This window comes from Theropithecus gelada, chromosome 7a, assembly GCF_003255815.1.
Source record: "Theropithecus gelada isolate Dixy chromosome 7a, Tgel_1.0, whole genome shotgun sequence".
Lineage (NCBI taxonomy): Eukaryota > Metazoa > Chordata > Mammalia > Primates > Cercopithecidae > Theropithecus > Theropithecus gelada.
Genome location: NC_037674.1, coordinates 17,796,378 through 17,812,286, shown reverse-complemented (window position 1 = coordinate 17,812,286; position 15,909 = coordinate 17,796,378). Strand labels below are relative to the sequence as shown.

Here is a 15,909-nt window from a genome sequence, read left to right as displayed (position 1 = left end):
GGGTTCAAGATTTTTTGTGTATGTTTTTCATTGTTCTCTTCTAGGTCATAGGTGAGTGTAGAATTGGAAGCCATTCAGTCATGCTATGGCTGATATCTAAATGTGAGACAACAAAACACAAGGGGACCAGCCATACACATGCCTTTATTTAGATCAGCTTTTTTTAAAATGCAGCCAAACTTACGAGTCGGACAGCCCAAAGTAACCAGCCCTATTCCACTGAGTGAGTTTACCCCACAGCAGGCCTCTCCTGAAATAACCAGGCAGAACCCAGTGCTGGTTTGGTTCCTGGTCCATGGTGGGAGAGCGTGAAGATGATGGAGGGCTCTAGCACAAGGGGGTGCTGAGTGCCACCAGCAGGTGCTTCTGCAGACAGCCTGGAGCAAGGTTAGCAGGAGCACTCGCTTCAGAACCAAGGCGGCTCGGACCAGAGGCAGGCACTTTCCTCCACACGGCAGAGAGACAAGGGCTTGTTCTTCCTACCTCACTGCTTTACTAAAGGGCCAGGCTAGGCATGACTGGTCAGGGATGAGGAGGGGGTAAAATGGAGGAGGAACAGGACTGATGAGGTGCCTGGAGGACTGCAGGGGTGCAGCTGCTGGGTCCTTTGAGGTACGTGGCTTTGGAAATAGAGGGCGAGACAGAAATCCTGAGTGATCCTGCGTGGCTTTGGATGAGGCCAGCCTGGTTCAGGCATACATGGTGAGCTGCAGCCACTGAAAGAAGTCCCAAGATCAGAACATAGATCAGAAAAGAGTGACCCCGCGCCCCAGGAATCTTACGGGCAAGAGGAAAGGGAACAGTCCCAGTAGGTCAGACCTCTGGAAGATTTTCCAAGAAGCAGTGGCTTACTGTTTCCTTTCTCCTAGATCTTCCCTAAGAAGGTGCATGTTTTCCAGCATCGAGTGACTGGGGGGGCAGAGGTCCCTTTAGGCCTCAAGTGCATGTGTCCTGTGAGCCCGCTGAGCCTCCCTCCACGTTCTGTTCCTATCCCCTCCCTCCACCACTGTGTGGAAATGAGCACACCGTGGGTCCAGTCTGCCTTGCTGACCCTCACCTTGCGTTTTAATGTGCAGGGGGAATATGCTGTACCTATGCTTTACCTCCAGAACGTTGAGTTTGATGATACCGTCTCCATCCTTGTCAAATGCATGAAAAGCTCCTGTGAAAGAAGGCACAGGCCAGAGGCCAGTTACAGGTGCACTCTACCTGTACTACTGTAACTTCCCAAAGAGGACCATGTGCCCAGTGCTGTCCCTCATCAGCACAAAGATCTGCAGGCAGAGAATCACCAGCTTTGCCATCCCATTCTGGGCCTAAAGAGGGCCTTGGCCCTTGTTGCGCCTGGATGGGGCAGACTGGAGATTATCAGGGGAGATGCCTGTTGCCACAACTGCCCCTGCAAGAGAGCGGAGGGCAGCCCCTCTCCCCGACTTACTGAACATGCCCTCCAGCCTGACGAAGCAGCAGATGAAACTGTCGAAGTCGATGTTCATGTGTTTGTCCGCGTACCGCATGGTAATGATGTCATAGAGCTGGTTGTTGAGGTGGAATCCTGTGGAGGGGACCACGTTAAAGGGGGACATGGAGCTGGAGGCCTTGGGCCTGCCTTCTATTTTCCTTGCCTCTCGGCCACCCTGTGACCTGGGAAAGGAAAATGAGAAGCCCTTTCCCTCTCCTTTCTCTAGTGGGGTCCTAGTAGCCTAGTCCCCTCCCATTCCTGCTCCCACCGCCTCGGGTCCACATCCTTCCCACCCCTTCCTTCTTAGCACCTGCGTCATTGACTGCATTTCGCATCTCGTAGCTGTTAATGGTGCCAGACTGGTCTGTGTCATAGTGTTTGAAAATTTTCTGGCAATAGAAAATTTGAGGATGGAGGTCACACACTGAATCTCCAAATCAACCCCGTTCTTCACTCCCACACTTCATTTTCTCTTCCCACCTGCCAGGCCTTAATCTTGTTCCAGAGGTGGTGGAACTCTTGCAGGTTGAGCTTCCCAGAGCCATCTGTCTGGAGGAGGGAGGTCAGGGCTACACAGCACATAGCAAAATCCCCCTGGATTTGGAGGGAGGGTCTAGAAGACTCTGCCTGGGCTGTCCTAACCCTGTTGTGGTATTTAACCCTCCCCTCCACTCCGCCACCAGTCAGAGATTGCACCTACTCTGTAACCCAGGGAGCCGATCTCCTAAGGGCCACTTTTGCTTGGGCAGGATCCCAGGCCTGAGAGAAGCACAGGGGTTAGGGCAGTTACAACCCAACGTCCTCCCCTTCAGCCTCTAACAACCCCTTTCAGAGGAGTATCCAAGATGTTCTGAATCAGGTTCTGAATTAAGTGTTTTCCTGGGCACAAATTAGGGCCCTTTGCCTGACTGGGCACCCTGTATGGTGCCTTGGCCCCCGTGGGCTGATGACAGAGGGTCGGGAAGGGGCGGCAGGAAGGATACATCCATGAGCGCAATCATGCTACGGCAGGACTCCAGTGTGAACCCGTGTGTCTTCAGGTCCTTGTCTGGGGGGATGGAGAAGAGTGAGAAGGTGCTTCGAGACAATGGGACTCCCCACCCACCCCCTACATTTGGTTTGAGCAACTCACGTTTGTTCACGACTGTGTTAAGGACCTTCTTGAGCTCATCTGCACAGATTTCCATGTCCTGAGGAGGAAGGGAGAGGAGGGTCATGGTTCAGGAGTACAGCAGCTCCTGGCGCAGACGCTTTGTAAAACAAATTCCAGCTGGCCGTGTTTGTGAAATCCCTGTCGGTGCTGTTATGTCATGGGAAGCTAGGGTTTTTCTGAGGAAGACGGGGGCCAGATACTGCACCCCAGCTATCAGGACCACCGTGAGCAGAGCAAAAAGGCCTCTGAGCCCACCAGTGGATGTGGCAGTCCAAAACTCAAGGACTTGTGGATTTCTGTGCCACACACACATTCCCTGGCTCCACCGAAGTCCAAAATGACCCTACCAAACAGTAACAAAATAATTGGTAATCTGAGCAGTTAATCCAGGAGAGAAGCAGCACCTGTGGGCGTCCTGGGCTTGGAGGTACTCACGTCTCCTGCTATCTGCTTGAAAATGTTCCGGAATTGTTGCTGTTCCTCACTTTCCTGGTCAGAGCTGCCAGGCTGTGGCTGTGGAGGCACAAAGGAAAACTGGTTCACAGGGGTCAGAGGTGCACAGGCCTGAGGGACAAGCTCCTCTGGGCCAAGGGAGCCAAGTGTCTAAAACGGCCAGAGGTGACAGCAGGAGCTGGGACAGGGGCAAATGCAGACCGGTGAGCTGCAGTGAGATGCATCGAGGCCTCAGTGACACCTCACTCCACACCTCTCCAGCCCTGACGCCCCCAGCCAAAGGAGATGTGGCGGCCATGCAGACACAGACAGCCTCCTCCCCACCACCCCAGTCCCCACCCACAAGAGCCGCCTCCACCATCCCAGGCCCAACCATTCCAAACAAAGGTGCCCGCAGGTCAAAGGTCTGACTGTTCTGATTCCTCCAGCCACTCTGTCGTCAAGGCCAAGTCCTCAGAGAACCTCCCCTAGGCCCCAGTGCACGAGGCCATGGATAGAAGAGGGGCCTCGATTGGTCTGAAGACTTTTGCCTCTAAGGCTCACCTCCACTAAGCACCCCACTCCAATCTAACACCCTCCTGTGAGCCCTAGAGGACCCCATTTCTGATGTCAGCCCCACTTTCTGCTCCTATTCTTTATCCCCCTATTGTAAAATGCTCAAGGACACTAGGAGACAGGAGTTGTACCTCTGCTCTCAAGCTGGTTCTGTCTCAGCCTTTGCCTCCCCTTCTCTCTGTCCTGGCTAGATCTACTCTCAAACTGGTTCTGTCTCAGCCCTTGCCTCCCCTTCTCTCTGTCCTGGCTAGATCTACTCTCAAACTGGTTCTGTCTCAGCCCTTGCCTCCCCTTCTCTCTGTCCGGGCTGATTCTGTCTCAGCCTTTGCCTCCCCTTCTCTCTGTCCTGGCTGGATCAGCTCCATGGGAGGTTCAGCCTGCCAGTCCACTCCTAGAATGGAATCCCCATCCTGGGATATTCACCCAAGCAGCAGCCCGAATTTCAGGGGAACTTGCTGAGAGAAAAGGTCAGTGGGACGAATCAAAACCTCTAGATGTTCAAGACAACCCCCTGGGAAGCCTCCAGCCCGTGTATCCCAAGCGCATAGGAAGCCCCCGTAGTGCGCTGGCCGCCCCACCCATGCCACGTGCTCAGACACCTGTGGGGACTGCTCTTGCTTATCAGGGCTTGTTTTGCCTTTGCCCTCCTCTGACTCCTGGTCCACACCCAGCTCCTTGTTGCTGTTTGCTCTGTCTGAAACGAAGATGATGGGCTGGAGAGAGGAGGGAAGGAGGGAGCGGGCAGGAAGGAAGTGAGGATTACAGTCTGAACAGGCACACTGAGGCAGCTTCTCTCTTGGAGCAGCTTTATCCAGTGAGAAGAGGAAAAGAACAGGCGGGAGCTCTTCAACCTCAGTTCAAGCTCTATCTCTGCCACTGACAAGCCGTGTGACTTCAGTTCTTTATCTTTTCATACCCACTCCATCCCTCATGGTGGAGTACTGAGCTCAGCATGTGAAATGCTAAGAATGCTAAAAGTGCAGTGATTGTCAAGTATTTTGTGGACTTTTTTTTTTCCAGATGGAAACACTGTTCAAATTAAATTTCCTGCAGAAACACTGTGTATATAAAGTCATTAAAAAACAGAGCTGCTCTGATTAATGAGAACAGAGCTCTTTGCCCTCAGCACCCCACATCACCATGGCAGCTACTGAGGCACCTCCAAGGATCCTCTAGGACTCTGCAAAGTACAGACTGAAAAAGGACACGGATTAGCGGCATGGTCAGTGGGTGAGCCATCAGAACACTGGGCCGGAATCCCAGCCCTGCCCCTCATATAAGAACTCTCTCGGGCCTCAGTTTGCTCATCCTTTAATAGTAAAACCTGCTTTCCCTCCTCATCGGGCTCTTGTGGGGATCAAATGAGATACGGAATGCAAAATCATACTGCAAAACCATTTAAGATACTACACAAACAAGGGATATTTTCAAGACATGCTCGTGCAAGTGACAAGGATATGAAAAGGGTGGAGAGCGGCTGCTGCATGGCGCCAACACTGGTGGGTGCGGTGCACCTGTAGGGAAAGCCCAGGGAAGGCAAGGCTGTGGGGATTGAGGCTGCAATGAAGAGAACAACAGGGCAGGCAGAGCCTCTCAGAGCAGAAAAGCAGCCCGCCCGGGCTCAGGCGTCACTGCCCTTCCATGCGGCTCATCTAGGACAGCTCAAGCAGATAGACCCATGGAAACAGCTCCCCAGCTTTGGCTCCCAGCAGGCTCCAGAGGCCCTGGCTTGCTCTGCCTTCTAAGCAAAGTGTCTTGCTCAAGCAGCTGAAGCTTGTGGGGATCCCAGAGCAAATGGAGGTCACAGTCTGAGGGGGGATGTGTAGGATGGATATGATGTGGCCATGGAGCATCCCTGCCAGGCACACACCAGCAGGCCTGAGTGTGGGTCTGGACAATGCAGGCCTTGAAGTGTAGGGGCCTGGCACCAGAGACAGAGGGCAAGAAACACAGGTGTTGGAGTAAACAGACATGGTTTCCAGTTCCATTTTCCCCACTTATTAGTTCTGTTCCTTGGGCAAGTTCACTTCTCTGAGTCTATCTCACCTGTGAAAGGGGAAAAATAACAGTACCCTACTTTGTAGATATTGTTATAATTGGGGGAAAAAAACACAAAAAGAGAGTTTGACCCCAAGCACAGTGCCTGGAATGTGGTAGTGCCTGATGAGTGTCAGCTCTGGTCTGGGCCAGCACCAGTACCCGGAGGTCCCCTGTGATGGATCCATCACCACCAGGCACCACCAGAAATGCTAGCACCAAATCTGATGGTGTATGATGGCCTCTTGTGGTTCAGGACACAGACTCTGGACCCAGACTGCCTGGCTCTAAGTACTGGCTCTGCCCCTCCCTGGCTGTGTGGCCTTGGGTAAGTTAGTCAATCTGTCTGTACCTTTTCTCCCTGTGAAAATGGGGACAGGGCTGTTGTGAGGATGGAATTAATCATGGAAATCACCTAGAAGAGTGCTTGGCATGTAGCCTTCCCCCAGCAAATCTCAGCTGTCATTACTGCACTCTCAGCCCCAGCAGGAGCTCAGGGAAGGAGTGGGAGGAGGAGGCAACTCTGGTGCATGCATGCATATGAGCTCCAACACACATGCACACACACACACGCTTGCACACACATGCGTGAGTACACACACTTCGTGCTCTCTACCCACACACCTACCTTGGTTTTTTTCTTTTTCTGCACAAGAAAAGGAAACAGTAAATGCAGAATAAGTGAAAAGCAAGTTGCCAGAATGGCCAGTGGCTTTTGGCTTCCCTGTATCCTGGTCTTTAGCTTGGGGGTGAGGCTCCGGGGTCCAGAAATCTGAGTCACATGGAGCCAAAAAAGGGCATGGAGGGTGAAGGGAGAAAAGAATTCTTTCTCCCCCATGTCCAGACACCAGTGACTACTCTGCCATTGTTTTTGTAATTTACTCTTACTGCATATGGCAAGGAAAAGGATCTTCTGGCTAAGGCTTGCTTTCTTCCTTTTTTAAAAAAATGAAATTGGTGGCTGGGTGCGGTGGCTCACGCCTGTAATCCCAACACTTTGGGAGGCCGAGGTGGGTGGATCACCTGAGGTCAGGAGTTCAGGACCAGCCTGATCAACATAGTGAAACCCCGTCTCGACTAAAAAATACACAAATTAGCTAGGCGTGGTGGTGGGCACCTGTAATCTCAGCTACTCAGGAGGCTGAGGCAGGAGAATTGCTTGAACCGGGGAGCGGAGGTTGCAGTGAGCCGAGATCGCGCCACTGCACTCTAGCCTGGGCGACAAGAGCGAAACTCCATCTCAAAATAAATAAATAAATAGAAATAATAATAAAAATGAAATTGGTTACTAAAACACCAAAAACATGGCTCACTCAAACTGACCTGACAATGGATTTTGATTTATAGAATATTTTAAAAAAATCTTCGAGCAACCATTTACCATAGGGAGGTTTTCTTTGGTAAAAGCAGCAGCTCTGGCAAGCTGCCTGGGCCTGTAATCCCTGTGGCAACTATCCGCTGAGCCGAGGGCCGCTGCTCCCTGTGTCTTCCAGATTGCCCACGGCCCCAACATTCCTGTTGACCCTCCACACTGGAGCCAAATGTCAGGTGAGAACTGCAGACAACTGTGTCAGTGCAGGGACATCAAAACCCCTGCACCTGCCTACTCTACTCAGGTGACATGCCAGCTCCTGTAAGCTTTTGAGTTTGCAGGTCCTGATCAATACTGTACACCGATGACCAGCATCCAGATGACCAGAACAGACCCCCCCACACCTACCACTAAAATCAATTGCCTGTGGTCATTCAGAAGGCACTTAGAGACCTGGGTCAGGGTCAGGATTATGACCATGACTCACTGCCCAGAAGGCTGTTCAGAGGGGTATTTGTCCTCCCATTGACCTATGTCATCCCCACAGACTGCCAACTGACTACAGCCCAAAGCCCCAAGGCAGTCACAAGACTCAGCACAGAGAGCCCAACACACAGCACTCTGTGCTTCAGACTTTGGGCTTCGCACTGCCGGGGGCTGGCCTCAGCGTGGAGTCTGAATGTGAATTCCAACCCTGCCACTTACTGAGCTCTGTGAACTCCGAGCAGTCATTCAACCCCATTGAGCCCCTACTTCCTTTCTTGAACACCAGGGATTATAACCCCGTCTACCTCTCAGAAACCTCGCAAGTATTGCGATAACACATGTGAAAAGTACCTTGTAAAGTGTAAAATGTGAAAAACACCTCTGTTTGAGTGCCCATGCTGTGCCAGACACTTCACATACATCATCTCATTGATGAAACCTCCCAAAAGGCTTGTGAGGCACATTATTGTCCCCGTTTTACAGAGCAGGAAACTGAGTGAGAGCGACTATAGAAATTGTCCGGGTCACCCCACTGGTAGGTGGAGGATCCAGGTGTCGACACCAGGTCCGCACCAGCTTACTTTCTTTTCTCTAAGTGTGAAATCCAATGTTATCCAGGCTCAGAATCCAGTGTTCGCTGCGGCTCTTGTCATCCCTTCCTGTGGTCTTGTTCCCTCCCTCTGATTGTTCAAATTGCTTCTCCCTTCCAGGACCCTCTCCTGTACTTCCCAGCCCCTGAACTGCCTCAATGGCCCCCGGTGCATAAGGCCCATTACTTCCGGCCATGCCAAGCAGGATTTACAGTGCCATGGAGGGACTGCTCAGCACAGCCCAGACTCCCATTCCCTCTGCCACTGCCCACTGTCCCCTGCACCATCTGTCCCCTGCACCATCTGTCCCCTGCATGGTCAGAGAAGGGTACTCTCTGGACTTTCCACACAGAAGATCTAAACCACTCACCACTGGCCGATCCACGGAGATTGTATTTTCAACTTCCCTGTGAGAAACACAGACATGTGGGGTCTCAGTGTCACCAGAAGCAAGCAGGAAGCCCGTGGAGGGTTTGCTCTGGTGCACGGCTTCCCGCGGCCAAGCCGGGACCAGCCTCTAGAGAACCCCTGGAACTAACACCCCCAACCCCAGGAACCAGCCCATGTCAGCACCATCCCCAACAGCCAAGCTCAGGCACGCAGGTTCTTGTTGGCATTGCTCAGAGCCCCCCATGGCCAGCCACCTACCCATGTACCTGGTGCGTCTTCCAAGGACAGAGATCAGAGTGACAGGGGCTATGAGTTCGTCTGTGGTGACCAGGGACAGGATGTGGCTTTCCTGGCCATGCTAACCTAAAATTTCAAGCATCCCCAACACCTCCTATCCCTGTTCCGTACTTTATTTTTGCTCCATATCACCTCTCCAAATCTAACGTGCTACGTATATTTTTCCTATCCATTATTGTCTCATATTAGAATATTAAGCTCCATGAAGGCAGGGATTTCTTTCTGTTTACTTCAGTACTCTATGCCTAGTGCCTAGGAGAGTGCCTGGAACATAGTAGGTGCTCAATAAATATCTGCAGAACGGATGCGTGAATGAATGGGGGTAATGTGGCCAGTGGCTCAGGAGCAGAAGACGTTCAGCTGGTCAACACATGCCAGGACCTCTGGAGGAGACGTGACTAGCTGCCTCACGCCTTCCATCTCTGGAGTGGGCCACGTGAGCTTTTAGAAACAGGTGGGAAAGCTGGGCGGGCACTCACTCGGAGAGGTTCCTCTTTTCAGAGAAGACCCGGAGGATGAATTCCCCCTCCTGGTGGGGCTCGTAGGTGGAGGGCACGATGACATACTCGCTGGGAGGCAGGCGGAAGCGCTGGGACACCTCCCGCATGTTGATGTAGGTTTTGCTCCTGGCCCTGGAGGCGTTGTACAGGAAGAAGTCCTTCTGCAGGTGCTGCCTGTTCCCGTGCATCTGAGACATGGGAGAGCCCGCGGGACGTGAGCCGCTTGGGAGGGACGCCCTGTCCTGCCACAGCCACCTCCGAGGGTCCCTTCCCGACTCCCTGGTCACCCATGTCACAGTCTCAACCTCCCTACTTCAGACTCCCAACGCTTAAATAGCCTCCCTACCTCACTTCCTTTTCTGTTGTGATTCACAGTGAATGGCAACTGTGCCATCCCCACACTCAGGGACACTTACCAGAACAGCTGCTCCTCAGCTCCGGAGCCCCTCAGGCTGGAAGGACCCCCAAGAAGGCCTAGAGGACTTGGCTGGGTTCTGAGGGAAGTGATTCCTCCATCCCAACAGGGCGGCCACCCTCAGAATGCGTCTGTGTGACTGTGTGTGTGGCTGTGAGCATGGAGGGTGCGTGTGCAAAGGCGTGTGATGCGCAGTGTCTGGTGCGAGGGGGAAAGTACACATCTGGGGGTGGTAGTCACAGGTCATGCAATGCCCCGAGGCACCTGCTCTGCAGTGGAATTAACGCGGGCAAGGCCCTCTCCTATCACAGTCCTGCCCACACACCCCACCAGGAAGCTTCTCGATGAACCACAGACAGACTCGGGGCCCCCTGGGTAGTGCTGCACACAACTGCTGGCCGCTGCTGCTGCTATACCTCTTTGGGAACCTTGAGGAGAAATAGAAAGGAAGATGCTTCAGATCTGAATGGGGATGAGGAGCCTGCAGAAGGGAATGCCAGCAACTGCAGCCCGCATGTGGAAGCCTGATCCCCAGCACCCGTCCTGCCAGGCCCACCCCACTGCTGCTCCGATGCCCCCCTGGTATTTTTTGCTTATTACTAACACAAGTGGGCCTAATACCAGGAGCTCTGGGGGTCACTGAATATCGAGGAAGCCAGAGGACCCCTCTAGAAGCCCCTGGAAGCGTCCTCGCTGGGGAAGTATGTTTCCCGGGCTGGAGCCGATCAGGACTGCACACCTCGTAGATGGCGAAGCCGATGGTGAAGAGATTGGCCCCCAGCTTCCGGTCCTTGCGCCGGTTCTTCTGCATCAGCGCCACCAGGAAGCTGCAAATCACCTCCGAGTCGTCAGGGTCATCGTCCTCCTCCAGGAGCTTCAGACGGTACTGAGGGTTGGTCCAGAAAGTATCTGCCCCCCAGAAAGGAAACATGCATTCAGAGGGGCCTCTCAGAGGGCAGGAAGGAGATGAGACAGAGGGAACCTATTTATTTCTATGCCCTGCATCTAGGTGCTTAGAAAATATCAACAGAAAGCACGATTCGGGCATTTGTCTATTGGGGGGGCGGGGTGCTCCCTTTATACAGATAGAGCTGTACTGACCGGATGTGTGGCTCTTCCTTCCTCTGAGCTTTCGTTCTCAGTCTTTGCTGATGATTTTGTTTTCCTTACCTGCTCCTTAAACGCTGTTGGTGTCTGGAATCTGGTCTCGGCCTCTTCTCCTCTTACCTCACCCTTCCTGCCTCCCTAGGCAATCTTTCTTACTTCTGCTTTTTAACTGCCCCCTACACACTCATGATGCCTGAGCCATATATCCCAGCCTCAATCTCTCTCACCTTTTATTTTTTATTTTTTATTTTTTGAGACACAGTCTGGCTCTGTTGCCCAGGCTGGAGTGCAGTGGCACGATCTCGGCTTACTGCGGCCTCTGCCTCCTGGGTTCAAGCGATTCTTCTGACTCAGCCTCCCAAGTAGCAGGGATTATAGGCGCCCGCCACCATCCCCGGTTAATTTTTGTATTTTTAGTAGACACGGGGTTTCCCCGTGTTAGCCAAGCTGGTCTTGAACTCCTGACCACAGTGATCTGCCTGCCTCCACCTCCCAAAGTGCTGGGATTACAGGCATAAGCCACCATTTCTGGTCTTTTATTTTTTGAGTTCTTATCATATCACCAAGTGCCATCTAATATGCGCATCCAATACTCTATTACAAATCTTCACTGGGATATTCTACAGGAACCTCAACCTTTCCTTGTCCCAAGTTAAATTCCTTTCCCTATAACCCCACAGTCAACTCCACCAAAAACAACACGCTGATATTTTTCTCTTGTCTTTTTTATTTTTGTTGAGGCAGGGTCTTACTCTGTCACCCAGGCAGGAGTGCAATGGCACGATCATGGTTCATTGCAGCCTCAACCTCCTGAGCTCAAGCAATCCTCCTGCCTCATTTTTTTTATTTTTTGTAAAGATGAGATCTCACTATGTTGCCTGTGCTGGTCTTGAACTCCTGGGCTCAAGTGATCCTCCTGCTTCTGTCTCTCAAAGTGCTGGGATTATAGGCGTGAGCCACCCACCCAGTCTTCTTGTGTGTCTTATGTTGTAATGGGAATCTTGACATCATTCTTTATTCTTCCTTCCATACATCACCCAATATGCTCTCCCTAAATCTGCTCTCTTCCCTCCATCTCTGCTGCTACTGACTTGGTCTAGGTTTTCATCATCTCTGACTTAAACTATTGCAGCAGCTGCTAACTTGGTTCTCCAATACTGCCCTTACTGTTACTTACACAGTACTCACAGTCCCCAACTTAGGATGGTTCAGCTACAATTTTTTAACTTTACAATGTGAAAGTGATGCACATTCAATAGAAACTGGATTTCGAGTACTCATACAACCATTCTGTTTTTCACTTTTAGTGCAGTATTAAGTAAGTTACATGAGATATTCAACATTTTATTGTAAAATAGGCTTTGTGTTAGATGATTTTGCCCTAAGGTTAGGCTGAGGTTAGTTAGGCTAAGGTCAGTGTTCCGAGCATGTTTAAGGTGGGCCAGGCTAAGCTATGACGTTTGGTGGATTAGGCATATTAAATGCACTTTCGACTCAGGGTGTTTTCAAAGATGGACGGGTTTATCTAGACATAACCTCATCATAAGTCCAGCAACATCTGCATTGTTCCCACAATTTCCTGCTTCAAAGTCACTACCAGCTCCCTATTGCAAACTTCTCAGCATGGTGGTTTCCTTCTCAGTAAACTAGGGAGGGTTTAATAAGATAGTGGACATCTGGAACAGAAAGACTTCATAAGCGCTAGTTAGGCTTCTTCTGCCTGGAACTTGTTCTGCTTGGACCCTCCCCCCATCAAGAGCATCTCCCACCTGGGAAGTTGCGGCAGCCTCCGGCGGAGCAACCCCGCACCCAACGGCCCTCGTTCACAGACACTGTCCAGGTCTGAAGCTTGTCAGACTGCAGAGCGTCGGCCGTGAGGTTGCAGATCTCCAACTTTGTGAAATGGTAGATGAAATCCTCATAGGACATCCTGAGAGGTTGGAAGAAAAGAGAGACCCATACGGGAAAAGGTGAGGAGGGCTGGGAGTGGAAGACCCCAGGGCTAACAGCACAATAATAAAACAGTCACGGGAACTTGGCCAGGGTCCCAGAGGAGTCTCTGTTTCCTTTTCAGGGCAAACGCTGTCACTTCTGATGCATCTACTCCAAACCACCATCTTTCCTAACAATGATTCAAAAATGAGCCAGGCCCTGAAAGACAAATGTCGCATACTCTCATATGTGAAAGCTAAAACAAAGTGTATGTAATGGAAGAGGGAGTAGATGGTGGTTACCAGAGGCTGGGAAGGGAAGGAGAGGGGAGAATGAAAAGAGGGTGGCTAATGGATACAAAATACAGTTAAATAGAAGAAATAAGCTCTAGTGCTCACCCGGGCGCGGTGGCTCACGCCTGTAATCCCAGCACTTTGGGAGGCTGAGACGGGTGGATCACCTGAGGCTAGGAATTCGAGGCCAGCCTGGCCAACATGGTGAAACCCCATCTCTACTGAAAATACAAAATACAAAAATTAGCTGAGCGTCATGGCGGGCACCTGTAATCCCAGTTACTTGGGAGGCTGAGGCAGGAGAATCACTTGAACCCAGGAGGCAGAGGTTGCATTGAGCCGATATTGTGCCATTGCACTCCAGCCTGGGCAACAGAGTGAGACTCTGTCTCAAAAAAAAAAAAAAGCTCTAGTGCTCAGTAGCACAGTCAGTAAGGCAAACACAGCTAAACAAGAATTTATGGTATAGTGTGTGTGTGTATATATGTGTGTGTGTATACATATATATGTATTAAAATATATACATATTGTGTAAAATATATAAGTAAACTGTATACATATTATCATCATTGATTTGGAAAACTCAAATTTCCTTGTAATGAGAAAAGCTCTGCTACAAATTTACCTGTTGGTTTATGTCCAAACTTATATTCTACATATACCTCTTCAAGCTGAAAAATATGAAGGAATCTGAAGAAAAGGAAACTAAAATACTCAAACTGTCATGAGGCTTTGCTTTCATACTGTATATATACGTATATATACACACACACATTTAATACGTATATATACGTGTATACGTATATATGTATATACACACACACATGTCTGTATATATACGTGTGTGTGTGTGTGTGTGTGTGTGTATATATATATATTTTTTTTTTTTTCTTTTGAGACAGAGTCTCGCTCTGTTGCCCAGGCTGGAGTGCAGTGGTGTGATCTTGGCTCACTGCAACCTCCACTTCCTGAGGTCAAGTGATTCTCCTGCCTCAGCCTCCCAAGTAACTGGGATTACAGGTGCCTGCCATGACGCTCAGCTAATTTTTGTGTTTTGTATTTTCAGTAGAGATGGGGTTTCACCATGTTGGCCAGACTGGTCTCAAACTCCTAGCCTCAGGTGATCCACCCACCTCAGCCTCCCAAGGTGCTGGGATTACAGGCATGAGCCACCATGCCCAGCCTATATATCTTTCAAAATAGCTAGAGGAAAAGAATTGTAATGTTCCCAACACAAAGAAAAGATATATATTTGAGATGATGGTATCCCAATTACCCTAATTTGATGATTATACATTGTATATGTGTATCAAAATATCACATGTACCCCCAAAATATGGGTACATATGTACCCCCAAAATATATATAGCTATGATATATCCATAAAAAATAGAAGGCCAGGTGTGGTGGCTTACATCTGTAATCCCAGCACTTTTTTTTTAAGACAGGGTCTTGCTCTGTTGCCCAGGATGGACTGCAGTGGTACAATCATAGTTCACTGCAGCCTCAACCTCCTGGGCTCAAGTGACCCCCTGCTTCAGCCTCTCAAATAGCTGAGACTACAGGAACACACCACCACACCTGCCTAATTTTAAATTTTTCTGTAAAGTTGGGGTCCCATATGTTACCCAGGCCCACATCCCAGCATTTTGGGAGGCCAAGGTAGAAGGATCACTTGAGCCCAGGAGTTTGAGACCAGCCTGAGCAATATAGCGAGGCCCATCTCTATTGTAGTTTTTAAATAAATTAAAAAATAAAGTAATAAAAACACAAAAAACCTTTCACTTGACATTATACTAAGACGACTTTTTTTTTTTTTCCCCCAAGACAGAGTCTCACTCTGTCATCCAGGTTGGAGTGCAGTGGTGCAATCTGGGCTCACTGCAACCTCTGGCTCCCGGCTTCAAGTAATTCTCCTGCCTCAGCCTTCCAAGTAGCTGGAATTACAGGCCCACACTCATCATGCCCGGCTAAATTTTGTATTTCTAGTAGAGATGGGGTTTCACCATGTTGGCCAGGTTGGTCTCGAACTCCTGACCTCAAGTGATCTGCCCACCTTGGCCTTCCCAAGTGTAAGACAACATACTTAATGTCTGCCACAGTGTCAGACATTAAATACGTTGACAGAAAAATTCTTATTTTCCCAAAACGAACTAAGAAAAAGAGAACAATGTTTTTTTTTTTTTTTTTTTTTTTCCCCTAACATATTGGCCACAAGCCATGTTTCTCATTTTCTTTATTTTTTTTTGTTTTTATTTTTTAGGTATGGGGTCTCATGATGTTATTCCAGCTATACTTGAACTCCTGGGCTCAAGTGATCCTCCCACCTCAGTGTCCCAAGTAGCTGGGACTATGGCATATGCCACCATACCCGGCTTGCATCTCGTTTTCTAAGCGACTGCTCTTAGCTACTGCTTAAGCTTTATTATAATCATTGATTTGGAAAACTCAAATTTCCTAGTAATGAGAAAAGCTCTGCTACAAATTTGCCTGTTGGTTTATGTCCAAACTTATATTCTACATATACCTCTTCAAGCTGAAAAATATGAAGGAATCTGAAGAAAAGGAAACTAAAATACTCAATCTGTCATGAGGCTTTGCTTTCATATTGTATGAGGAATGTGATTTCCAACTCTAACACAACTCTCTTAATAAATACACCTAAAGGCTTTCTGCACCTCTGATCAGTTGTAATTGGAATACAAATAACATGGCTATAAAAATTAGAAACCCATAAAACCCATTTTCATTTTTTGTTCCTATCCATTCATTCTTCATTTACATACTTTTCCTTTTTAAGAAACTGAAGTATAACTTATGAACAATAAGGTGCAGAAATCTTAAAAAACAATGACTCCAACTCATGTATCTTTATGGGCGAGCTCAACAGAAATTCAGTTCTCCAAAAGGTTACCGTGTGTCCCACC

The 15,909-nt window shown here is 49.6% G+C and overlaps 1 protein-coding gene across 6 annotated transcripts in view; it reads right to left on the bottom strand.

The window, feature by feature from the left end:
• Positions 1 to 124: 124 nt before the first annotated feature.
• The window catches only part of CAPN3 (calpain 3), a 58,164-nt gene continuing 42,379 nt past the window's right edge, over positions 125 to 15,909 (bottom strand). Inside the window, exons 10-24 of one of the 6 annotated variants that reach the window (XM_025389693.1) lie at positions 12,527 to 12,687; positions 10,390 to 10,559; positions 10,067 to 10,078; positions 9,215 to 9,423; positions 8,419 to 8,455; positions 6,289 to 6,306; positions 4,223 to 4,336; positions 3,051 to 3,128; positions 2,595 to 2,652; positions 2,446 to 2,510; positions 1,943 to 2,011; positions 1,773 to 1,851; positions 1,439 to 1,555; positions 1,104 to 1,162; positions 126 to 716 (exon numbers count right to left, since the gene is read on the bottom strand). In XM_025389693.1, the coding sequence (XP_025245478.1) occupies positions 690 to 716; positions 1,104 to 1,162; positions 1,439 to 1,555; positions 1,773 to 1,851; positions 1,943 to 2,011; positions 2,446 to 2,510; positions 2,595 to 2,652; positions 3,051 to 3,128; positions 4,223 to 4,336; positions 6,289 to 6,306; positions 8,419 to 8,455; positions 9,215 to 9,423; positions 10,067 to 10,078; positions 10,390 to 10,559; positions 12,527 to 12,687 (1,273 nt within the window). In that variant the 3' untranslated portion in view covers positions 126 to 689. The other 5 variants (XM_025389694.1, XM_025389695.1, XM_025389697.1 and 2 more) reach the window with 5 other exon arrangements.